The following is a 26,513-nucleotide window of genomic DNA, read 5'->3' on the forward strand; positions in this document are numbered from 1 at the left end:
GATCTCCTGAGGTGATGAGGTTCTGTATGGTCTGGGAGATAGTTTGGTGATGGGGGTGGGGTCATGGTCAAGGGGGCAGTAGGAAGAGGGGTCCTCGAGTGGAAGTTTGGCTTCAGCAGTGTGGAGTCAGTGTGCCAGACTACCACTGCGCTCCCTTTATCCACTGGCTTGATGGTGAGGTTGGGATTGGAGGGCTGTGCATTGAGGGTGAGATTGGAGTGGGGGAGGGAGGTAGACAGGTTGAGGCAGTTAATGTCCCAGCAGCAGTTGGAAATGAAGAGGTCGAGGGCAGGTAATAGGCCAGCGCAGGGTGTCCAAGTGGATGCAGTGTGTTGGAGGTGGGTGAAGGGGTCCTCAGAAGGTGAGTGGGAGTCCTGATTGTGAAAGTAAGCTAAATTTATTTCTTTCTAGATAAATCCTAACTGTAATCCTTTCCAACATTACCCACAACTGAAATAAGGCTCACTGGCCTATAGTTAACAGGGTTGTTTCTACTCTCTCTCCCACCCCCAAACCTTGAACAAGGGGACAATATTTGCTGTCCTCCAGTCTTCTGGCACAATTCCTGTAGACAGTGACAATCAGATCAAAGCCAACGGCTCTACAGTCTTCTCTGTAGCTTTCCAGAGAATCGTAGGATAGATCCCATCCAGTCTGGGTCGCTTACCTATTTTCACACTTGCCAGAATTGCTAATACCACATCCTTGGGAACATCTCTTCCCTGGGATGGGGAGCCCAAAATTAGAGGTCGTAGGTTTAGGGTGAGAGGGGAAAGATGAGGCCTGAGGGGCTACTTGCTTTCATGCAAAGGGTGGTGCATGTATAGAATGAGCTGCCAGAGCTAGTGTTGGAGGCTAGTACAATTTCAACATTTTGAAAAGTATCTGGATGCTATATGACTTGGAAGGGTTTGGAGGGATATAGGCCAGATGCTGGCAAGTGGGACTAGATTAGTTTGAGATATCTGTTTGGTAAGGGCGGGTTGGACCGAAGGGTCTGTTTCTGTGCTGTATGCCTGATTCTAGTCTTTTTGCTACTATTGTAACTAGAATTCTCTTGAGACAGCCAGATTTGGGACAATGTGTTTGTGGCAACACTTTGGCTAGAATATCACTGAAGAATTGGGGAACATTTCTTGCCTCTGTTCAGTAGTGTGATTCCAGTCGGAATTTTTTCACATGCTTCGTTATGCACTAATGACCATGCTGAAATTTCCATGCAGTTTGGCACGTGCACAATGCCTGTGCTGGTCTTTGTGCTGTACTGCATGTGTGCTGATGTAGCTGCCAACAGTGCAGCCTTGAGGGGTACTGAACAGAGCACCTTTTTTTTATTGTATTTTTAAATGGACTGCTAAATTTACTTTTTGGTAAATGATTTATACACTCATTCAGGCTGTGCTATACTCTTATGTTGGGTGTTTGAACAATCGTGAGTTTTTTCAGATCTGCCCCAACTTCTCTTTTCCCACAGGCCCAATAAGTGACTTTCTGTTAAGAAAGGTTGTGCTGGAATAAAAGTATGGTGTTTATAGGACAGCTACCTATACTGTGATCACTGGTCCTATTAAATCATTCCCCCCCATACTGCCACTGGTGAAATTCTAAATTTTTATATAGTGGGTTCTAATTAATTTTCCAACTCCAAATTGTATGTCTGCTTTCTCCTCTTTAGTTTTTTTTTTGTGTGGTCCAAGTATTTCTAATGTGGTTGACTGACTCCTATTCTGCTGTATTCCTGTGCAAGGATGTTGACCTTTTGTCAGGGAAAATGTTACCAAATTGTTCAGTAAAAGTTGGCACTTTTTTCTTTAAGTTTTTTTAGTTGCATTCTGTACCTAGCAATGTATAGGCTGGAAATGTATTTAGATCTGAATTGCATAGTACAATATCCATCAGCCTGCTTTCTTCTCTCCCTGCCCCTCAGTCCACCTGCATATTCAAGTCCCCCAAAGTCTTTTTGACAGAAAAGGCATCTAAGAAAGATACTACCTTTTTTTTTCTGCCTATGTCCTGACTCTTGATAGGAGACCCTCTTTTTATGGTTCCTTAACTCTGCCCACACAGATTCTGTGCTTTCTGACTGTGTTTCTTGCTATGGCCATTTCTTTGCCGGTAATGTTTCAACTACAGTGATTAGTGAATCCAGTTGATTCTCTTAGCTCTGAGGCAGGAATTTCCTTGAGTGAAACGTCTGCTTCCATTCAAATGCTCCTTGGAATATTCAAATCTTTTTGAGAAGATATAATTACATTACTTCTATCAATCTGAATCCATTAAACTGATTTTAAGGCTTCCTGTCTTGAAATAATAGTCAAAACTTTTATGTAACCCCAATGGCATTTTAATGTGGTCTGAATCCTTCAGCTTTGATACTGGTGATGGATCCAGAAAAAAAACTTAGATGAAAGTGATCCTACCAAGTGCTCCTTGGATGTTGCCTGACCTGTGCTTTTCCTGTACCACACTCTGCCCCAGAAAATAGTTGTAGTGGGAGACAATTGTTTAAACATTGTTTTCCTCTCCCAGCTTTGCTAGAAATTCCATTTGTCTTTAGTTTAGCTAAATTTCAGCTAAAAAATGGAATGTAAGATTGGTTGCAGAAAGCATAGTGGATTGTCAAAGAATACAGGAGAATGTAGATAGACTGGAGAGTTGGGCAGAGAAGTGGCAGGTGGGATTCAATCCAGGCAAATGAGGTGTTGCATTTTGGGAATTCTGGAGCCAATTATACTGTAAAGTCAATGAGCAGAGATCTGGGAGTTCAGTCCATTGTACCCTGAAGGTTGCTGCACAAGTGGATAGTGGTCAAGAAGGCTTATGGTATGCTTGCCTTCATCAGATGGGGTATTTAAATATAAGAGCTGGCAGGTTGTGTTAAAATTGTACAAGACTTTGGTTCAGCTGCATTTAGAATAGTGTACAGTCTGGTTGCCATCTTACCAAAAGGATGTGGAGAGAAGGTTTGCGAGGATGTTTCCTGGTATGGAAGGTCTTCTCTATGAAGAGGGTGAGTAGGATTGTTTCCTTATAGATAAAAGGAGATGGATGGGTGGTGGGGGGGGAGGAGGAGGTGGAGAGGTGGTGTGTCTGTGGTCTACAAAATCCATTGAAGCGTATAAGCAGGACAGCTTTTTCCCAGGGTGAGGGATCCAATAACTAGGTCACTCATTCAAGGTGAGGTGAAAAACTATAAGGGGATACATTTGGAAAGTACTTTACATAGGGTTGTAGCTGCCTGGACCATGTTGCCAGCAGAGGTAGTAGAGTCAGGCATGGTGGAGTCATTTAAGGTGACTGGACAGATGCATGAGTAGGTGAGGAGTAGAGGAATACAAATGCTTAGGAATTGGGCAATAGGTTTAGACCGTGGATTTGGATCAGCACAGGCTTGGAGGGTTGAAGGACCTGTTCCTGGGTTGTAATTTTCTTTGTTCTAAGCCAACATTCAAATTTAAACCAATCTGAGAGCCAAGGATATGCCAAATTGGGAAGATAAACAAGTGAAATGCCTATTGTTTTAACACTGAAATTTTAATCTGACAGGGAAGAGGACAGCTTTTAGGTTTGTCAGAAGGCAATTTCTTGTCTGTTGGGGCCAACTGAAGAGCTCCTCCTGGGGCTGTAGTTGCTACCAATAATTGGAGGCCCTAAGCTATAAATGAGCCTGCCATCCCAAGCTGAGCAGAATGGGATGTGACTTTCTAGACCTACCTGACCAAGTCCCAGTACCATAGGTAAAAACAATGACTGCAGATGCTGAAAATCAAATACTGGATTAGTGGTGCTGGAAGAGCACAGCAGTTCAGGCAGTATCCAACGAGCAGCGAAATCGAATTTTTGGGCAAAACTGCTGTGCTCTTCCAGCACCACTAATCCAGTACCATAGGTTCCAGTTGGACCCCTATGGTGTCTCAGCAGTGACCACTGCTCAATGATATTATGCATCTGAGGAGCTGCTGGTTCCTAATTGGCATGCAGTTCATCATAGAATCCCTACATTGTGGAAACAGGCCATCAGACCCAATATATCTACACTGACCCTCCAAATAATCCATCCAAACAGATGCCCCTGTCCTATTGCTCTACAATTTTCCCCAACTAATGCACCTAACCTACACATCCCTGAAAACTAGGGGCGATTTTAGCATGGCCAATTCACCTAACCTGTACCACTTTGGGAGGAAATCTGAGCCCCTGGAGGAAACCGACGCAGACACTGGGAGAATGTTTGTTTGTTGAGTTTGTACAGTCCTTTTTGTTAGGAGCAGAGATGGCAATGCTTGAATTGTCCTTCCAGTGTTAGACTTGCCTAATAACTAATTTATAAAAAGTAATCTTTACTACAGTTTACAGTAATCAAAATGTGATTTTTGCCCAAGATTCAATAGAAGCATGTTATGGTTCAACTTTTCAGTCCTGTCCTGGAAGCATAGAATCTTGTGCTTGGTTTATATGATAGCCTTATTAGCTGTAACACTAGCTTTGAATGACTTTTGGTATTTGAGTTTCAGATCCTTTTTTTGCTTTTTAAATCCTATTCAGATTCTTGTATCCAAATGTAATCCTTCCACTTAACCAAAAATGAATAAATCATAATTGAACAAGTACTTCACATTGTACAGGTTTTTAATGTTAGTCAGATGTAAAGCATGGAAACAGACCCTTCAGTACAACCTGTCCACACCAACTAGATATCCCAATCCAATCTTGTCCCACCTGCTAGCATTCAGCCAATATCCCTCCAAACCCTTCCTATTCATATACCCATCCAGATGTTTTTTAAATGTTGCAATTGTACCAGTCTCTTCCACTTCCTTTGGCAGCTCATTCCATACATGTACCACCCTCTGCGTGGAAAAAGTTGCCCCGTAGGTCTTTTTAATATATCGTTCCCCCCCCCCCCCCCCCCCCCCCCCCCCCTAAACCCTAAACCTAAGACCTCTAGCTCTGGACCCCCCCCCCCCCTCCTCCATGGAATACTGTCTATTTATCCTATCCATGCCCCTCACAATTTTGTAAACCTCTATATGGTCACACCTCAGCCTCTGATGCTCCAGGGAAACCAGCCCCAGCCTGTTCAGCCTCTCTCCCTATAACTCAAATACTCAAGCCCTGGCAACATCCTTTAAATCTTTTTGAACCCTTTCAAGATTCACAACATCTTTTCCAATAGGAGACCAGAATTGCATGCAATATTCCAACAGTGGCCTAACCAATGTCCTGTACAGCCACATGACCTCCCAACTCTTGTACTCAATACTCTGACCAATAAAGGAAAGCATACCAAACCCCTCCACTGTTATTTACCTGTTTACTTTCAAGGAGCTATGAATCTGCACCCCAAGGTCTTTGTTCAGCAACACTTCCTAGGACCTTGCCATCACGTGTATAAGTCCCGTTGAGATTTGCTCTCCCAAAATGCAGCACTTGGCATGTAGCTGAATTAAACTCCATCTGCCAGTTCTCAGACCATTTGATCAAGGTCCTGTTGTAGTCGAGGTAACCTTTAGCTGTCCACAACCGCTCCAATTTTGGCGTCATGGGTAAACTTACAAACTATACCCCTCATGCTCCCATCCAACTCATTTATATAAATGACCAAAAAGTAGAGGACCCAGCATTGATCCTTGGTGCACTCCACTGGTGATAGGCCTCCATTCTGGAAAAAACCCTCCGTCAACACTCTTCTACCTTTTGAGCCAGTTCTGTATCCAAGTGGCTAGTTCTCCCGTGTTCTGAGAGATCTAACCTTTTTTTTTTTTTTCTAACCTCTTTTTTTCTATAGGGAACCTTATCAAACACCTTCCTGAAGTCAAATAGACCACATCAACTGCTCTACCCTCATCAATCCTCTGTTCTTCAAAAACAATTCCCAATCAAGTTTGAGACATGATTTCCCACACAAAGCCATGTCGACTATCCCTAATCAGTCCTTGCCTTTCCAAATACATGTACATCCTGTCCCTCAGGATTCCCTCCAACAACATGCCCACCACTGACCTCAGGCTCACTAGTCTATATTATCTTTGGTTTGTTGCAAACATCCCCAAAGCAGTGGTCATCTTTGAATGGTGAGCATCGGGCAATAATTTGCTGACTTGATGAGATTTGGCATCAAACTCTGCTTTACTTCCCATCCGCTATTGTAAGTTGCAGTGTCTGCATTGTGAGCTTTCTTGTACTGCCTACAACATCAAGCCCCCAGACAACCCTTTGCTGTATTTTAAATGTACTTGGGATAAGGCGTCCACTGGAACTCTGAATTACAGGTTTTCACAAGCCGGTTCCATTTCCTAACCATGATATATACTGTGGCCTGAGAATGCAATTTCCTGCATTTGGTTCCAGAACTAGTTGGTAGACTTTTTTTAAAAGCTGTATTTCAGTAAGCTTTCCAACTGTCAGTGTATGCCACCAGGAGCTGTCTGCAGTGTTGTCTATATTTGCTATTAAGCACAACTAAACCAGTTGTGTTTTAGTACATTTTGTTTTAACTGGTGCCTTCTAAACCAGCACTTTTTTTAAAATTGCCAAAAATATACCTGAATACCAGATATTTAATGTATTATCACCATCTCCTGATGGTCATGTCAGTTGAGGGTGAATGTGAGAAAACTCTGCCAGTAAGTGCCTTTAAAAAAAATTGCTTTGTTAGTGATTTTATGCTGTGGATAAAGTATAACACTGTTTACCCTGATACATAATGTGTTCTTAACTGGATTACATGTGGAATATTATCAACTGCCACATTCCTGTTGTAAGTGAGTTTAAGAAGTTTGCTGTAATGGGTGGGATATAGGTTGACCTACAAGAAGTGTAATGAAAATTTTACCTGTGGAACTGGCCCTTGTTACTTTTTTAGATGCACTGACTTTTTCTTACGCACACAATGTTTGCATTCAGTCAAATTAAAAAATTTTAATGACTTAGACATTCTGAAGTTTTAACCTTTTTTTTCCGTCATTTCCATGCATTTGCATAGACCTAGACTTTGATTTTTCTTTTAAAGGTCTACAAGTGCTCTATTTTAAATCTGATTCTATTCTGAATGGCTAAAGCTCAAATTCTATAATTGGTTGTTTATGATCCACTTATTTTCAACTGAGAATGGTGTCCATTGTGAATTGCCTCGTAGGCACTTTGCAGATTTTTATACGTGATCAGTGGCAGAAAGTAGTGTCATACAACAGAACAGGCCAGAAAATGCATCTTCCACTTGTGTAACATCACCCATGCGCAAAAGCTTTACAAGTGATCTGATGTTAAAAGAGCAAGCAAAAACAATGTGATTCCAAAATTGGATTCTTCACTTGTGGAACTGCAAACAGAAACAACTGAATGTGGAGTCTGAGACTTGAGTTGCTTTTCTTTGCTTGGACTAGGTGACACCCCATTAATGTCTCCTCCAAAAGCATCTTCTCAACTGATGATTTTGACAGCAAGTAAAAGTGGGTGGGTTTGGCCTGGCAGATATTAATGCCCAACCTAAAGCTCCATTGGGTTTTTAATGCAGCCACACTGACTTCTAATTAAAATGAAACTTCATGAAGGGAATTTAATTGGGAATAAAAATGTTGTAAAATTCTCTTGTTCCTAATCTTGTAATTGCCATTGTAGTTGATTTTCTTTGATTCTCATTACTCTTGTCTTGTAGTTTCCCTACAAAGTGTGCATTATGTCTCTGCGAGACATCCAACTTTCTGAGGTCAAACAGCTATTAGTGGATAATTCTCCATTCTCTGAGGTAAGCATGCCATTAAGTGTTTCCTTGCAGTTATTTTATTTTCAAATATAGGGAAATATTGGAGGTAGTGTCACTGGACTAGCATCCTAAAGGCTAATGTTCAGGAGATGTGGGTTCAAATCCTGCCATGAAGTTGGGGGAATTGAAATTAATTTTTTAAATATATAAACTCGTGACACTTATGGTAAGCAATGTTTTTTAAAAACCATTTGTATAACTAATGTCTTTTTTATTGGAGGAAATCTGCTATTCTTAACCCGGTCTGGCCTACTTTGATTCCAGACCCCATAACTGTGAGATTCTTAAACTGCTCTCTCAGGTGGCTTAGTTAGCCACTCTGTTCAAATTTGAACAATAAATACTTGATGGTAATGCCCATCTTCTACAAAAGGATGAAGAGAGTGTGGACTGGAGATCAGAGTTGAAGTGTGGTGCTAGAAAAGCACAGCAGGTCAGGAAGCATCGAGGAGCAGGAGAATCTGTTTCAAGCTTCTGCTTGCAATGTCGACTCTTCCTAACCAGCTGTTGTCTTCCAGCACCACACTCCAACCCTATATAAAATTAAACAACTTTATATATGTGGATTCTTGCTATGATTTCAATGCAGGTAATTAATATTCTAGATTCTCTTTGCTTTTAAACAAAGAATTAGCCGATATTAGCGCCTCTTTTTTTTTTCTGCCCCCCACTCCTTCAAACTCAATTAGTATATCCTTTTTTCCTTTCTGCCTCCTGTTCATCTAACTCCACATTTTAAAAATTAATCTTAATGAAATTGTTACTTGCTGAAGTTGTTTTTAGTATTGCTTTGCATTCACTTAGTCATTGTCATAGAGATGTATAGCATGGAAACAGACCCTTCAGTCCAACTCATCCATGCCAACCAGAGATCCCAAGCAAATCTAGTCCCACCTGCCAGCACCCAGCCCATATCCCTCCAAACCCTTCCTATTCATATACCCATCCAGATGCCTTTTTTAAATGTTGCAATTGTACTAACCTCCACCACTACCTCTGGCAGCTCATTCTATACCCTCTGAGTGAAATGTTGCCCCTTAGTCTTTTTTAATATATATTCCCCCTCACTTGAAGTCTATGCCCTCTAGTTCTGGATCCCCTACCCCAGGGAGGTGTGTGTGTTAAAGGTCACGCCCCAGCATATTCAACCTCTTGCTATAGCGCTCATCCTTCAATTCTGGCAACATCTTGTAAATCTTTTGTGAACCCTTTCAAGTTTCACAACATCTTTACAATGGGAAGGAGACCAGAATTGCACACAATATTCCAACAGTGGCCTAACCGATGTCCTGTATAGCTCCAACATGATCTTCCAAATCCTGTATTTAATACACTGACCAATGAAGGAAAGCACACCAAATGCTGCCTTCACGATCCTATCTACCTGGACTCCACTTTCAAAGAGCTATGAACTTGCACACCAAGGTCTTTGTTCAGCAACACTCCAAGGACCTTACCATTTAGTGTATAACGTCCTGCTAAAATTTGCTTTCCCAAAATGCAGCACCTCATTTATCTAAATTTAAGTCCAGCTGCCACTCAGCTCATTGGCCAACCTGATTAAGATCCCATTGTAATCTGAGGTAACCTTTGCTGTCCACTACACCTCCAATTTTGGAATCATCAGCAAACTTACTAACTATGCTTCTTATGCTCACATTCAAGTCATTTATGTAAATGCTGGGTCCAGTACTCTTCATCACTGATCCTGTGGCAAGCATCCAGTCTGATAAGCAACTCTCCTTCAGCACTACCCTGTCTTCTACCTTTTTTTTCAGCCAGTTCTGTATCCAAATGGAGAGTTCTCCATCTTCCATGAGGTCTAACCTTGCTCACCAGTCTCCCATGGGGGAACCTTGTCAAATGCTTTACTGAAGTCCATAGACCACATCTGCTTTTGCTCTCCTCAATCCTCTTTGTTACTACTTCAAAACTCAATCTAGTTTGTGGGACATGATTTCCCATGCACAAAGCTATGCTGACTATCCTTAATCAGTCCTTACCTTTACAAGTGCATGTACATCCTGTCCCTCAAGACTCCCTCCAACTGGCCCACTATTGACAACAGGCTCACTGGTTTATAGTTCCATGGCTTGTCCTCACCATCTTTTCTTTAAACAGTGGCACCATTAGCTAGTCTTGCATCTCACCTGTGACTATCAATGAAACAAATATCTCAGTAAGAGACCTAGTAATCGCTTCCCACAGTTCCAGGGAACACCTGATCAGGTCCTTTAATGTATCTAGACATCCAGCACTTCCTCTTCTGTAATATGGACGTTTTTTTCAAGATGTCACCATCTATTTCCCTACTTTCTATATCTTATCCTTATCAATTTCCACAGTAAATACTGATACACAATACACATTTAGTATCTGCCCAATCTCCTGTGGCTTCACAAAAAGGGTCTTTGAGGAGCCCTATTCTTTTTCCTAGTTAACATTTGTCCTTGGTGTATTTGCAAAAACCCTCTTGGATTCTCCTTAACCCTATTTGCCAAATCCATCTGTCCCCTTTTTGTGTACTTCTGATTTCCCTCTTAAGTACAATCCTACTTCCTTTTATACTCTTCAAAGGATTCATTCAATCTACCCTGTCTAAACCTGACATAGGTTTCCTCATTTTCTTAACTAAACCCTCAATTTCTTTACTCATCCAGCATTCCCTATACCTACCAGCCTTTCCTTTCACCCTAACAGGAATATACTTTCTTTGGACTCGTTATTTCACTTCTAAAGGATTACCATTTTCCAGCTGTCCTCTTACCTGCAAACACCTGTGCCAGTCAGCTTTTGAAAGTTCTTGCCTAATACTGTCAAAATTGGCCTTCCTCCCATTTAGGACTTTACCTTTTTTAGATGTGGTTTACTCTTTTCCATCACTATTTTAAATCTAATAGAATTGTGGTCACTGGCCCCAAAGTGCTCCCCCACTGACACCTCAGTCACCTGTCCTGCCTTATTTCCCAAGAGTAGGTCTGGTTTTGCACCTTCTGTAGTAGGTACATTCACATACTGAATCAAAATTGTCTTGTACATAAATTCATCTTCATCTAAAACCTTGCCATTATAGCATTCCCAGTCTATTTAGAAAGTCAAACTTCCCTACCATAAACACACTATATTTTTACAGACCACTGAGATCTCCTTTCAAATTTTTCTCCATTTCCCTGACTATTAGGGGTTTTATAATACAATCCCAATAAGGTGATTATCCCTTTCTTATTTCTCAGTTCCACCCAAATAACTTCCCTGGATGTACTTCTGGGAATAGCCTCCCTATCTCCCTCAGTGCAGCTGTAATGCTATTCATTATCAAAAATGCCACTCCCTCTCCTCTCTTGCCCTCCTTTTCTGTAGCATTTGTATCCTGGAACATGAAGCTGCCAGTCCAGTCCATCCCTGAGCCATATTTCTGTAATTGCTATGATGTCCCAGTCCCATGTTCCTAACCATGCCCGGAGTTCATCTGCCTTCCCTGTTTGGCCTCTTGCATTGAAATAAATGCAGCTTAATTTACTAGTCCTACTTTGTTCTCTGCTTTGTCCTTCTTGCCTTTTGTCCTCAACTGTACCAGTCTCCAATTGAAATCTTCCCTCCATCTCCCTCCCCCTGCCTTACTAGTTTAAATCCTCCTGAGCAGCTCTAGAAAATCTCCTTGCCATTGTGTATTCTTCCCCTTCCAATTTTAGGTGCAATCTGTCCTTGTACAGGTTACTTCTGCCCCAAAACAACTTCGAATGATCCCAAAATGTGAATCCTTCTCCCATACACCACTCCTCAGCCATGCATTCATCTGCTCTATCCTCTTAATCCTGCCCTCACTAGCTTGTAGCACCAGGCGTAATCTAGTTACTACTACTACTCTAGAGGACCACCTTTTTTAAACTTCTGCCTAACTCTCTGCAATCTCCCTTCAGAATCTCAACTTTTTTTTTCCCTTCCTATGTTAGTTCCAATGTGTACAATGACGAACTTCCTTCCTGCTGGCCCCTCTTTTCTTCCCCAACCCCACCAATTTTGTTTTTGTGAACATACTGCACCCTCTGAGACATCTTTGATCCTGGCATCAGGGAAGCAACACACAATTTTTTTGGGTTTTTTTTTTGCTGCTGTCTGTGCCTCCTGAGTAGAGTCCTAACACAATCAATTTGCCTCAAATCCAATGTACTTCTCATTACATTAGAGCCAGTCTCCATACCAGAAACGTAGCTGTTTGTGCTACATTCCCCTGATAATCCATCCCCCTCTATTTTCCAAAACTGTATACTGGTTTAAAATGCAGATAGCCACAGACTTCTGCACTCCCTGTCTACTTAACTTTTTTTCCCCTTAGACTTGACTCATCCATGCAACTGTGTATCTGGGACTTTTCTTTTTTTTTTCACCCTCCTTCTCCTTTTTATTCCCCCCCCCCCCCCCCCCCCCCCCCACATAACTGCCATACATCCCATCCCCTTGCTCTTGTAAATTCCTCATTGCCACTAACTGCCTGTCCAACTGACATGTTTGATCTGATAGGATCGCAGCCAACAGCATTTATTGCAGATATCCTCAGTAACCCGTAAGCTCTCCCTAAACACTCATATGACAAGCATATCACTCTACTCAGGCCACTTTTGCTTCTTTCAGTCTACACACCCAGAAAATAGCACTATTATTCCTCTACAAAACAAGAGACATAGCTCAATAAAACATAAGTAAGAACCCACTCTACTAACTGCAGACTACTTTCAAGGCGATGGTTTAAAATCCACTTATCTGCTTCTGTGCTATGACCTCTCCCAGACAAATTCCTTCAAGATCAGTTGTGCATTTGACTTTTAATTTTTTTCCAGATGCACCCCAGTGTCCAGTGATGTGAATCCAACAGCAAAGGCAGTAACTGCTAACTGACAGTTAGCAATGTGGACCTGTGCCTCTCTCCACTGACCTCACCATGTGCTTCCTTTATCTGTTCTTCTCCCTTTAAGTGTGTTTTGACTTCTTTTTCCTCAAGTTCCAAAACAATGCAAGAGCAATTGCTACTCCTGGAATTTGAGGAAATCACCACCTCCAACATTCAGAATACCTCAAAAGGAGCAACTGTTACAGCCAGAAATTTTTCCCTACTTTCATCTTGGATTACCCAGAATCCTGTCCTGATAAAAGTTTCTTCTGAATTGGTTATTCCTTACTGATAGTTCCAAATTGTTACATTTTTAATATTAGAATAAATTCCAAATTGACCTCTTTGCAACTCCAGGCAGAATCAATTACCATTTTCTTCCTTTTTTAATGTTCCCTTTGGTTCTATTCCTGTACCCTTTTTTTAAGGTATCGTTTTTTAACATTATGAATTTGGGGGGGAAAAAATAGCAGACTACAAAATCAGTCTCTGATAATTGAAGGTAGTATGGTGAAATTTAACTTGAGGATTACAAAGATTTGATTGTACAGTGGCAAATGGAAGGTATCATCCTAACTAAGCTTAAATACTTTTGTCTGATTCTATCCCCCACTTGCAGCTTGACTATATTTTTAGACAAAGTTTTTAAAACATTCTTCACTCTAACAAAATAGAACACTAAATTTGAGGGCCTGACTGACATGCTTTCACTCCAGAGAGATTGGCAGAATGGTCCTCCATGTTTGAAGTGGCTTAAGTAACATCTTTTATAAATTGCAACTCATCATTGCTTAGGAGTTTTGAAAAGATGCATTTTGTTTTTTTTCCCTCTAACTGTATGCTCAAAGAAGACATAGCTACAGGCAAATGATAGCATTTGCCATTTTATCTAGAAGCTGAACTTAAACTGGCAGGAGGTAGGTGATTTGGCAGCAGTCAAGCAATCAGGGTGTCTAACAGTCCATCCATTTAATATAATAGACATAAGTGGCCTTCTGCCTGCCTTCATTTTGGACCTAAAATATTCCCTTAATCCCCACTTTATTTGCCTTCAGTGTAGTGTTCTCTTCACTGCTAATAGTTTATTTTATAACTAAATCCATTGTGTTGGGTGGTATTGTAATCATCACAGGAAAAGGAGCCTATACCCTTAGATCCAGTAATTCAGATTTACTTAGTTAGCTAGGATAGTTCATGTATTCCATAGTTCTTGGCCTTTTTTTTTGATGGCTAGAGTTAATGGCAGCAGTTATTTCCTACCATTTCAAATCATAAAACTTTGGAACCCTAGTAATATCACTGACTATTGACCAACTCTGTATATTTCTTTCTACAGAATGGTAGCATTTCAACATTGACAATTTAAGTATTGCATATATAATTGGTAAATTAAAAATATTGGCTTTGTGCTTAACTGATTCTTAATATCAGAATTAACTGCTCTACAACAGTGCAAAATAACTTAGTGTGGTGGGGGAAAGGTGAAACTAGAGGACTAAAGATCGTGACTAAGGCAAAAGGAATACTTTATAAAATGGGTGGACTTTGCCATTTCTCAGTTACCTTTCATTGCTCTTTATAATGTGAGTGAGTCTTTGTGGCTTGCCATTTAAGGCAGTGGATGGATTTGATGACAAATGAAGAAACTCCTAATGAAGAAACACATTCCTGAAATAGAAAGCACCAGCTGAAGAGAAGATTACTAATGACTGAGGAGTAATGGTTAGGTACTAACCAACTTTGGGTTTTTTAAGACCAGAAAGGAAGAATAAGCTACAGTTGTCCTCCAGGAATAAATATTTGATAGAAGAAATGTAATTTCACCTCTTGAAATTGTAGGAGTGAAGATCTCATTTGGATAATACTTTTTAGAACACAGGCCTGTACTATGATGTAGTGTTCTAATAGAAGATTAATCTAACCTATACATCCCTCAATTCACTGAAGTTCATGTGCTTGTCCAGCAGTTGCTTAGATGTCCTTAATGTCTCCTTTTCTACTATCACTGCTGGCAGTGCGTTCCACGCATCCACCACTGTAAAGAACCTACCTCTGTCATCTTCCCTATACCTTCTTCCAATCGCCTTTTGAGATTATGGCCCCTCGTAACAGCCATTTCTGCCCTGAGGAAATGCCTCTAGCTGTTTATTCTATCAATGCCTCATTACCTTGTACACCTCACTCAAGTCCAGTGTGAAAAGCCCAAGCTCACTCAACCCCTCTTTAAGATAAGCCCTCCAATCCTGGTAAATCTCTCCTCTGCACCCCCTCAAAAGCATCTACATTCTTTCTATGATGTGATCAGAACTGGACACAATATTCCTTGCAGCTCTTAAACTCTGTCCCTTGTTAATGAAAGCCAAAGCACCATATGCTGCCTTAACAATCCTATCAACTTTGAGGGATTTATGTACATGGGCTTGAAGATCCCACTTCACCACTCTGCCAAGTATCTTGTCTTTAACCATGTATTTGGCATTCAAATTCTACCTTCCAAAATGAATGTCTTTGCATTTCTCCAGGTTGAACCCCATCTGCCACTTCTCAGCCTGGCTGTGCATCCTGTCAATGTCATGCTGTAGCCTGCAACACCCTGAACACTATCGATAACACCACTGACCTTTTGTCATCAGAAACTAACCCACTCTTCCACTTTGTGCAAGTCACTTTTTAAAAACTACAAAGAGCAGAGGCCCAAGAACAGGTCCCTGTGGGACGCAACTGGTCACTGACCTCTAGGCAGAATACTTCCCATCCACTACCAAAAGCTGTCATCTTTCAGCCAGCCAATTCTGTACCCAGACAGCCAAATTTCCCTGTACCCCATACCTCCTAACTTTTTGAGCCTTTCGTGGGGAACCTTCTCAAATACCTTGCTGAAATTGAAGCATTTTGAAGATAGAAGAATGGAATATTTCAGGAAAAACACTTAAAGACAAGAATTGGAGCCAAGAAACAAATTGAAGATTTTAATTTTTTTTAATCTATTGTCCTGAAATTATGGAGTGTTTAGTTTTGGGAACCATTTTCAAATGAAATGAGTGTAGCCATCAAAGATAAAATGGCAAAATTTTGTTTCTGTATTCATTAGTGGTCAGGATACAGTGACATAGCATGTGCCTCTCAATGAATGGTTATGAGCACTGAAAGTAATCTGAAGAAAGTTGGTGCAACATTAGAATTGAATCATCAGCAACAGAATAGAAAACTAGCAAATGATCAGCAAGGTCATAACTTGAAGAATGGGAGAAAACAAAGCCATGGAAAATCTGTCAGATGCAGAAGCAATTGCAGCGTATTCAAGTTGGATCCATGACCATTGGATCTAAATTGCATGGTTACATTATTACATCAAGGTATTCACTGGTATTTGAGTTCTACATTTTTTTTCTTTTTTTATAACAGGCAAATGCCAGAAGCTTTCAAGTACTTGAAACTCAGGTAATTGTTTTCAATTTTAAGTTCTAAGACACAATCACTTCAGTCCAGAAAGCTTAGAACTGAGTCACTCAGGATTTGGAATTTTCTGATTTTTCTGGTTTGACCTTTTACTGTCATTCTACATATTTGTAAACCAGAAAATCTTTCTGAAATAGGTGATTAAAATGTTTTTGGTTTTGCTATCAAAGTACTATACTAAAGTTTCAAGACTGACAAGACTACCATGTGGGATCTTGAATCAAAAGCTCATTGAGTCTAACTCAACTGTCAGCAAGTTTCATTGTGGGGTATGATTTTTGATTAAAAATATTAACATGTATGACTATAGCACAAAATGTAAAAATTATGACTTCCCTTTCTTTCCCCTCTTCTGGTGATCTGGCTCCACAGGCTTTGCCTTTTTAAAATGTATTCTGTTCTAGTGGCTACTCATGAGCTCATGTTGAATATCAATAGTCTTTGTTAGACTAAGACTTTTCAATCAAATCCTACCCTCTTCACAAGAGAGGATCACTGGATTTGAGTTTGGGGAAAACCCAATTATTTTTTTTACCAATATAAATTTCCTGTTGACTTAGTATGTTCTATGCTACTGCAAAGGTTGAACAGACTGTTTTGGGAAATATTACTGAACTTCAGAGGTGGGTTCACTGGAGGCATTCGTGTGGATGAATATAGAATAGAAATGGCATAGTGGGGATGTAGTAACAGGTGATTTGACACCCCTAGGACATGTGTAGGCTTGATTGGCCAAATGGCATCTTCATCATTTATGTAATTTGTAGAAGCAGTGCAGGCTAAAATCTCCTGTCTGTACTGATCTCTGCAAAAGCTGGCTAACTTTAGCCCATCCTCCTAAATACAGGGTAATTGTGTTTTAATGATCCCAACACCACCTATGAAAGGTACTTGCTGCAGCGATAGAGGTTCTGTCTTGTAGCAAGTCAGCCAATATATCGTAAACTGCATTTCACTCAACATGTTGGCTGTTGGTAATCTCCAGGTGAAGTAATGAGCCTTTGACATTCTCCCTAGAGAAAGGGATGGAGGGGCATTGGTTTAATACCTCATTGGGTGGAGAGCTCAGTGCAGCACTCTCTTGGTATTGCACTATAGAATCAACTAGATTTTTCTGCTCCTCCATTCTCTGGAGTGGAACTTTGAACTAAGATGTTGACATGAAAACTGAGGATGTTGTAAATGTCTGACATGTGCAAATGCACTTAAGCTGAGAGAAATGGTATTATTGCATTTCTTCAACCTACTTCCCATATCTCAATTATTGTTCATCAACACAACTGTTAATGCTAGATAGTTCCACTTTCAGTCTCTGCATTTAGTTCATAAGTCATGCAACTTTTCTAACCGTGCACCTTGAATGTTGTCACACTTTTTTTTTGTTCTCTTTGGTATTTTCTCAATCTTGGGTTGGTGTTCCTTCCCCCTCGGGAGTGTTAATCCTGTGGCAAGTACTGCTGCTGCAGACCAAGTCTGCAGGAGTAGACACTGGGCTTGGTGTTCTGCAAGTGGTGAAATCGTTCTCCTGATTCTGTTGTACCTGTATTGAAGAGAGACTTTGTACTGCATGAATTAATGTGTCTAACTGCAAACATTTTAACTGTTGAAAATCTGCAGTTGTTTGTTTAGAATTTTAGTCTCAAACCATTTAGCAGTTTTAGGCTTGATAAAGGCAACTTTCAGTATGGTGTAAAATGTTTCAAAGAATAATTTGCCAGCCATTTCTTTAGACTTTGCTTCTGTCTAGATAAACATTCTTTCCTGTTATTTTCACCCAACTCTACCTATTTTATTCTTATTTACAGAATACACACTGGGTATATTGCTACAAGTTCTGTTAGAGGGTCATTATGCACATCATTGTTTTCCTGTATTAAAGTCTTGTAGCCTGATATTAGTGTCATGATTCTTTGTGCAAATTTAGGAGATTATAGAATTCTCCATTTTTATAAACTTGTGTCCAGTGACTTTTTTTTTAGTAGTTGAGGTCCTAGCATTGAGTTTGTAGATAATATATTCAATGCTCACTCAGTGACCTGTCAATTTTCTTTCCAGTGTTTTGATTATACCGCAAATTGAGGATTTTCAAATTTTGCTTTTAAAAAGCAATCCATGGTGTAAAAGATGGATCTCTAAGTTTAGAATGTGTGAATACACTTGCTGAAGAGATTTTTCAGTAACTGGGTGTTTTTAGCAAGCTGTAGATTTTAAAGGGCTAAGGCTAGTCTACAAATGACATTAACATGAAGTTGGCTTTAGTTCATATTAAGATTTTATGATTCCATAAATGGAAAGACAAAGATAATTGTGCTGTTCCGTGTAGAACATGTCTGATCTGCCCTGGGTCTCTGTGGTAGCTCCCTTTTTTATAGCCCTCCACTCCTTGGCAACTTCCCAAATCGGTTTCCCTTTTGAATACTAGTACGAGGGGGAAAAGACTCTAGGGGTATAATTAGAGAAAAACAGGTGGAGTTCTACCATACTTTGCTTATGAATTTCATATTAAAGAACATTTTATATGGGAACCATTTGAGTTATCACTGCTTTAACACTGGCTTTGAAATCTCCTATCTTAAACATGAACACAATCCAAAATACCAACTTGATGTGCTATTTTTAAAAACTGTCCTATTATAAAATTCTTTTCAAAGCTGATTCTAGTTGAAATCTTCTGTAGGCTTCCAAATATAACAATCAGGATTCAATTTTAGCATCCGATGGGAGCAGAATAACACTTGCTGATCTTTACATCTGATTACTGCTCTTGGGAAACTAATTTTCTCTGGTAGCACTTGTACAGTTGGTTCTGCTATAATGTTTCTTCATTATAAATTGGTTATATCACTATTGCAGAATGTAGACCATTTGTAGAACACAATATCCTTGCCTGTAATGGTTATAATGCAGTTCTATTACATGATTTTCTTAATGTGGGGATTGCACCAAAACAAAACTATCATGTTAGATCAGAACAGACCATATTGATCAGTATGTTGAAATATGACAACTGAGGTTTGTGTAAATCACTACCATATGTTTGCCATCCCATGTACATGCCCAATGTTTGGTATACACTTCAGTAAGGAGATTAAGCTGTATTATTGCACTTTAATAGGATAATAACAGATGTAGTGAATGAGCTAGCAAGATGAAGTCTGCAGCTGCCTCTAGCTATATTTTAGTTCTATATCTCCTCCTCTGCACTTTTTTTAGATAGTGGTCTGCTTTGAAATTATATGCAGAACTACTGTAAACAGTTTTGTGATTGCATTGCTTTACCTTGGATGGGCCTTTTTTTGCTTTCTAACATTTTAACTCATTTGACTATCAGGGCAGTGGCCTGTTAAGTGCTTAATTTTTGGACAAGTTGAAATGTACATTTGATTTTAATTAATGCTATATATTATCACTGAAATATTTAAACATGTAATTGTTAATGCTTATCTTTTTCCACAGGAGCATGATGTTGAAACTTCACTTGGTACCATCCGTGTCGCTGTCCGTGGGACACCCAAAGGAAGTCGGCCAGTCATTCTCACATTTCATGATATTGGGATGAATTGTAAGTAGCAGTGTAGCAAGACTTTGCACTATATCGACTATTGTGAATCCTGAACATATTGCAGATATTGTTTATTAGTTTGAGGAATGATCCATTAAAGATATGCAGGCCACAACACATGATATAGTTAACAGCTTATAAGGCAGTACTAGCAAGGCAAACTTTTTTTCTCTTATGCCATTTTTTTACAAATGGATTAGAATTTACTAATTTAGCTCTCTCTCTCTCTCTCTCTCTCTCTCTCTCTCTCTCTCTCTCTCTCTCTCTCTCTCTCTCTCTCTCTCTCTCTCTCTCTCTCTCTCTCGTGTGCATGTTGACTGGTTATCTACATGTGTAATGTTGTAGCTGCAGCTTTTTTGGGTCACCTGGGGTTTCAAGGAATAACCAAGATTTACTAAACTAGAGAATGTTCCCATTTCAGTTAACCAGTTCTGTTATGTGACATTAATTTGTGCCTGCTCTGCTATAGTTTCATGCATCTTTGCTCATTTAGTCACCATCTCTACACCTAACTAATTATACTAAAGGACTCTTGAGAGCCCTTCTCAGGATCTATTTGGCAGAAGAGGTAGAAATGCTTGCCACTACCTGGATCTTGCTGGTGCCATATTTAAAGCTTAACTGCCCACCACATCAGATGCTGCAAGCCAGGAACTGTCCCTTGCACTAGTGCTACATTTGAACTGAATACATGGTTTAGAGGAAAGTCAGTTCTCTCCCTACTTTATGAACAGGCTCCTGCTAGAAGGATGTGGTTGTAAGAAGGGCTGTTTTTTTTTTTTTTACTTCCTGCTGACCACCAAAGGAGACCTTCCCATCAGACAGAGCCAGCCTGGGCATTAATAGTCCAAGTCAGGGACTTTGTATCCTAAGTGAAGTGGGATGTTCACCTGCATAAGAACATCCATGGTGTGTATTGTACAAGGAGAAATATTTTCTGTGCTACCTTGTTTGCAATGGTGATGGGGTGGAAGCCAGACAACCACTCACTATCTAACTCTGGTGTGCGTGTATCTAGTCAAGAATTACAGACTACAGTTCTCCATTGAATATATCCTGTCCACTCAACAGCTCTCGCTCACCTCATCCTCAAACTATTAATCCTTCCTGCTCTGGTTCCTACTCATGCTCTGGGAGCACTTCACCTTCTGCTCACTTATCACTACTGAATGCTCTTGCATCCACTTTCAGAATACTGAATACCTCAATGCATAAGCTTTAACCCTTGGACAAAACAAAATCCCTTTTCCTTCTGCACAGGGAGTTCTCACTGGAGCAAAACATTCTTTGTGTTCAGTTCTTCAAATAAAGTATAGCATCCCATTAGCTGCTTGACTTATGTGCCATATCTACATACTCAGACAAGTGCAACCAGGATATCTAAATAGTTCTGCACCCCTGCAGTCATTTAAGTAATACTTGCTTTTCTCTTTATTTCGTTTAACATGGAACAACTTCACTTTTCCACACTCTATATTCTATCTGCAGATTTCTGATTACCCCTTTTTAATCAGTCTTAGTCTGCAATGTCTTTGTCTTCACTACATACTTTTCTATCTATCTTGGTATCATTCTCAAATAACTACCTTTTGACTTAGTACAGGAAGTTAAAGCAATGATGTAAACTCCAACTTGAGGGCTCAGCATGGGCCTCATTCTACTTCTCTCATCTTGCCAATCAGACAGCAGCCCATTTATACATCAGCCAGACAACCTTACACTATCCACTTTTGCTTTTTGTAATAGTATTTGTTCTCATCAGTTGCATTCTGGCAATCCATGAATGGTCTGTCTACAGGCTCTTCTTTATCCACCTTGAATGTTACTCCTTCAAAGGGCTGATAATTGGTTACACATTTTGACAAGTGCTGAACCTCCTGGTAAACTTGTTTTCAAAGTGTGCAGTTATAATCAAATTGCAAGACATTCCCCATGACCGATGGCAAGGAAACAATGTTTCTGATGCTTTCACTTAAATAATGGGATTATATAGTTTTTCAATCTAATAAACTTTAATTATAGGAAATGCTAGAAAACTAGTTCAAATTCATCTATAACCTGTATAAATACTGTAGGATGAAGTACATCTGGAACTGCAGAATAGTCAGTCCATAGCTGTTTGTTTGCTTAGAACCATTTTCTCTTGTGACTATAATATTAGATTCCTTTCTCCGTTCCTTCCACCATCTGATTTACAGCTGTTACAAGAATGATGTTTGTCCTCTATTGTGAATGCAAGCAAATTATTTGTATATTCTACCTGTTGTATTCTTTATCTCTATTACCTCTGTATCAAGGATCAATATTCACTTTGGTGTTTTTATTTTTAAATACTGTATGTGCAGAAGTCTTCCTGTTAAACCTTTAAATTCAGGGTTATCTCCTAATTTTTGTAATTCTCTAGTTGTCTGACCAATCTGGAGATATTGCTCCTCTTTCTATAATTGCTTTTTCTTTGTATTTTATACTTGCTGTAATTAAAATGAATAATAAGTCTTCTCTTTAGAATTCTTCATAGAGGAATACACTTATTCTGTGTATTCTGAAATATCCTTCTAATTTCTACTGCTGTTTGTCTAATCGTCTCTCCCCTAGGTATGCCTGTTTACTTCAGCTAGCTCAGCTTTCATGCCAATATGACTGCCCTTAGATTCTAAATGCTAGTCTTGGACCTGATTCTCTTTCAAACTGAATAAAGTTCAGTCACTACTACCTGGGGATGCATTAGTTCCAAAGGGGTATTTCGCAATTCTAAGTCAAATATGACCTACTTTCTAGTCAGTTTCTTAGTACATTATAAAACTATCTTGTATGCATTCTGTAAACTCCTCCATTCAAGCTACTGTCTAAGGTTATTCTTGTCCCTTTTTTTTTCAGGAACACCCAAATATTTATTTTTGATACTTTGTCCCACATTGTGAATACTTTGGGTCTGTAGCCGATGCAAATTAGTGACTTCCCCCAAGTCTCAGTCTCTCTAGACCAATTCTACATTTCTGCTGATGTGAACCAAGGTTATTGCTAACTTTTTTTTGCACAGATGTCATCCTTGATTTTGGCCATGCTATTCCTCCATATTTATCTAACTACTTGACTTGTTTGTTTTTTGTTTGTTTCTAATTTTTTTTCTGTGCCCCTTCCTGCTGTTCTCTGACCCTACCTTCTCTTCTCCTCCTCCTCCTCCCTCCCCTATTTTTCTCTCTTACCTTTCTGATTATTTCACATGGTATGACCTTTTTTTTCATATTTGATCACCTGTTCCCATTATAAGGTTTAGGATCCTTTTCCATGGAGTCCTGCAGCTTTGAACAGTGGTCCCATCACCACTCGGGTGTAGATGGTCCCTACAGTACAGCCTGAAAGTACCCCAGTCTGGATGCTTGCAAACCAGAACCCACTTCCCCACACCAGCTTTTGAGCCTCACTTCTTTGAAGTGCCTAATTGTGTACCCTGTTTAAATAGTCAGAATTCTTGCCTTTCAGTCTTGGGTTTAACAAATCCCCAAGTCTAAAAGCTAATGGCATGTTTGAACACTTTGGGCATTCTGTCTGCTTGGGCCTGATAGCTTAAACTATATTGTAACTTCCAGTACAAGAATAAGTAGGATCTTTAGAAAAGCTCTTAAAAGTAGTTTTTTCAAGAAATAGAATCTGTGCTTGTTTCCTAAATCTGGCTTAAAATAAACATTTTTAATTTCTCTGCAAATACAGATTGGGGGAAAGGATAAATTGTCACATCCCTTTTGGATATCATGAGTTGGCTGAACAAAAACCTGTATTTGACAATGAGTCGAACTTTAATAAAAAAAATATAGCACATTTTGTAGAGTTATGTTCACCATAATGAAAATAGTAAATCATTTTTGTGGCTTGTTGCCATTTTACTACAGATATCTAAACTTGTCTCTCCATAGACCAATCCTGCTTCAACACGCTCTTCAATTCTGAAGATATGCAAGAAATTACACTTCATTTTGCTGTTTATCATATTAATGCACCTGGTCAGGAAGAGGGAGCTCCAACTTTTCCAACTGGGTAAGGATGGCCATTTAAATCCTGTACTTTGACAACAGACTTTGTTGTCATTGGCAACCGTGCATTTACCCCTATTCTAGTCTGCTTTTTGGAGGTGTATGTGGTGAACAACCATTTTGATCTACTTGCAGCCTGTATAATGAATATGCCATAATATTGCTAAATTAGGTGTTTTGGAATAATGTCATCTCTCATTTATATTCTTAAACCATTTTCAGATCTGTTTAAAAGGTAGCTAAAAGTCATCCAGCTGCTGTGGATCTGCATGTAGGCTTAAACTGAAAGGACGGCAGATTCCTTTCTAAAGGCCATCTATCCTGATTTCCTCTTCAACTGTGTTGTAGTATGGTGGGTTTTTGAGAATTCCACACACCAATTTTTCTTGTTATAATTTTAGTTCTTGTACTGATGTTTTGCTGCTCGTCTTAAATGTGAATCTCTGTATCTTTTGGTGTCTCCCTTCTCCCAACACAGACCTTGTACAGCTTTTCATCCACAGCTGACAGCTTCACAAATAAGCATTTGCCAACCTTTTTTCTATCTTCCCCAACCCCCATATGATCATTTTACATTCTTAGATGTTCTGTAGGGGAATGCAAATCCTTTTTTTTTTTAAAACCTTCATTCTGTGTACCTTGTTAATGCCCTTGTCGTTTTTTTGCTTTTTTGTGCTGGGAGTGATGAATAATTTTAAACTAGTGCGTTGAAGAAACTCCAACTGATCTACAAATCTCTGGTGAGAGTCCATGTCAGGAGTCCAATATACTCATCAAACCTCAAATAATTTAAACTCCTCACTTATTGCTAATAGACATCCTGACTCGAGTACAATTCAACAATGGATTATCCATTATTTCCTATTGTGTTATTAAATAGAACACAGGTTATCTTTTACTCCTAATTAGTCTAAACCTGTTTTGACTTGCATCTACATCAGAGCTATCCATCAGTTTTCAGGTTTGGCATTTCTATATATTTTTTAAAATCCAATCCATAAAGCTAAATCCATTACACACCAGATGATCAAACAATGTAGGTTTGAAATCACTTTGAAGAAAACTTTTTTTATTTTGCATCTGATTTTTGTAGATACCAGTATCCATCAATGGACCAAATGTCTGAAATGATTCCATCTGTTTTGAAGCACTTTGGGTAAGATTTAAAATTATACAATTTTCATATGTGCATCAGTAGTCAATTTGGGAAACACTGCAACCTTTTAATGTGCTGTAATTCTCAGCTTGACTTTGCTAAATATTCTCTTCTCATGAAGTGTCATGCTTGAGGTTGTCATTGTTTATATGCATTGTCAAGAATGCAGCTAACAGACTTGTTTTGAAAATAAGAAGCTGCAAGTGCTCCAGTAACTTTTTTTTTGCTTTCACAATTCTTTCACACTTAGTGTGAAGCTAGTAACTTTTGCTGAAAGTTAAATTCTTATTTATTTCTATCCTGCTCTCATTCAGCACTTAGAGGTCTGTGCGCTTGAGCAGTGATTGTCATAATAGTTGGGAGTTGGACTTCGTTTTGCTTAATCCCACCATGCTTCCCCCACACTAACTCCCCCAAAGCCCAGAATCACTTGTTAGTGTTGCACAAATTAGAACCTAATTTTTAGTCAGTTTTATTTTTGGAATGAACTATGTACTTATTTCTCATGGCTCAAACTCTGAAGGCTGAAGTGCATCAAGGTTTCGTATATTTTCCTTCGAAACCATTCATTTAAGTAATAAAAACAATTTCACTTTTTTAAAATTCATTTCTTTCATTTAGACCAGCTTGAGGTCTTATTTTTAGTTCCCTCCCAAATTAAGTTGATGTCATTTCTCCGTTCTGGTGCAGACAGCTAAAATTCTGATTGTCTTTCAGTGTGAAGAGCATTATTGGAATGGGAGTTGGAGCTGGTGCATATATTCTGACTAAATTTGCTGTAAGTGGTGCTTCCCTTATTTGTTCACTTAAATGCTCTGGAGGTAACTTTTTTCATGGCTCTTAGATTTTAAGCAGAGAGCCTCATCCACCAGTAGTTATCTTTTTATAAATGCATGCAAGAGTAAATTTTAGACAATGTTTTTGTGGAGTTGGACCAAATAAAAAGGCCACTTTAAAAACTATTCCAGAAATCCTGCCATCCCTATTTCTTAGTCATTTTTAAACTTTAAGGATGCAGGTAGCAAGTCTAAGTGTTCCTGTTGCAGGCTGCATTGCATGGATGGACATTTTAAATTCTCCAGTTTGGAAATCTGATTAGTTTGGTATGGGGTACTGTTCATGGCTCACCTCAGTGGTTAGGAAACAAAAATACACTAGCATTTACCATTCCTTTTGAGGTATTACTTTTTACTACCTTCTGTGAAGCTGTTAATCAGTCCCCAGGAAGTGAAAGCCCCTTTTTGTTTTGAAGAAACCTTCAACCCACCTCCTACCTTGTCTAAATACTGGTTGAAAAACGCTCCTTTACAAGGGGGAAAAAAATCATTGATCTTAGCAAAGTACATTCACTATTCTTAAGCTCAGCCAAGAATTCATTTGAAGGAATGTGAACCTATACTAGTTTAGTTGTCAAATAGCCTCATTATGAAACCTTGGTTTAGTTAGACTGAGGTAAGTGGTTAGGGAGGGCAGTGGGTGAAGAGGAGGAATGAGCATTATTGATTCTGACAATCCAAGATTAAAACTGGGCCAAAGTCTCAATTTGATCACCTAATCCACCAGCCTTGCCATCTACCTGCCTCAGGCCAGTGTCACAATATGAAATGCACTTGAGTTGTCTTCTGTATCTCAGCTATGATAGTATAGGCAAT

The 26,513-nt window shown here is 39.4% G+C and overlaps 1 protein-coding gene across 5 annotated transcripts in view; it reads left to right on the plus strand.

The window, feature by feature from the left end:
* The window catches only part of LOC140476961 (protein NDRG1-like), a 71,092-nt gene that overhangs the window by 13,718 nt on the left and 30,861 nt on the right, over window positions 1–26,513 (plus strand). For 2 of the 5 annotated variants that reach the window (XM_072569987.1, XM_072569988.1), the window contains exons 2-7: window positions 7,658–7,747; window positions 16,059–16,094; window positions 19,569–19,674; window positions 23,589–23,709; window positions 24,799–24,861; window positions 25,579–25,639. In XM_072569987.1, the coding sequence (XP_072426088.1) occupies window positions 7,679–7,747; window positions 16,059–16,094; window positions 19,569–19,674; window positions 23,589–23,709; window positions 24,799–24,861; window positions 25,579–25,639 (456 nt within the window). In that variant the 5' untranslated portion in view covers window positions 7,658–7,678. The remainder of the gene's footprint in view (window positions 1–7,657; window positions 7,748–16,058; window positions 16,095–19,568; window positions 19,675–23,588; window positions 23,710–24,798; window positions 24,862–25,578; window positions 25,640–26,513) is intronic. The other 3 variants (XM_072569990.1, XM_072569991.1, XM_072569992.1) reach the window with 2 other exon arrangements.

This window comes from Chiloscyllium punctatum, chromosome 5 (assembly GCF_047496795.1).
Source record: "Chiloscyllium punctatum isolate Juve2018m chromosome 5, sChiPun1.3, whole genome shotgun sequence".
Lineage (NCBI taxonomy): Eukaryota > Metazoa > Chordata > Chondrichthyes > Orectolobiformes > Hemiscylliidae > Chiloscyllium > Chiloscyllium punctatum.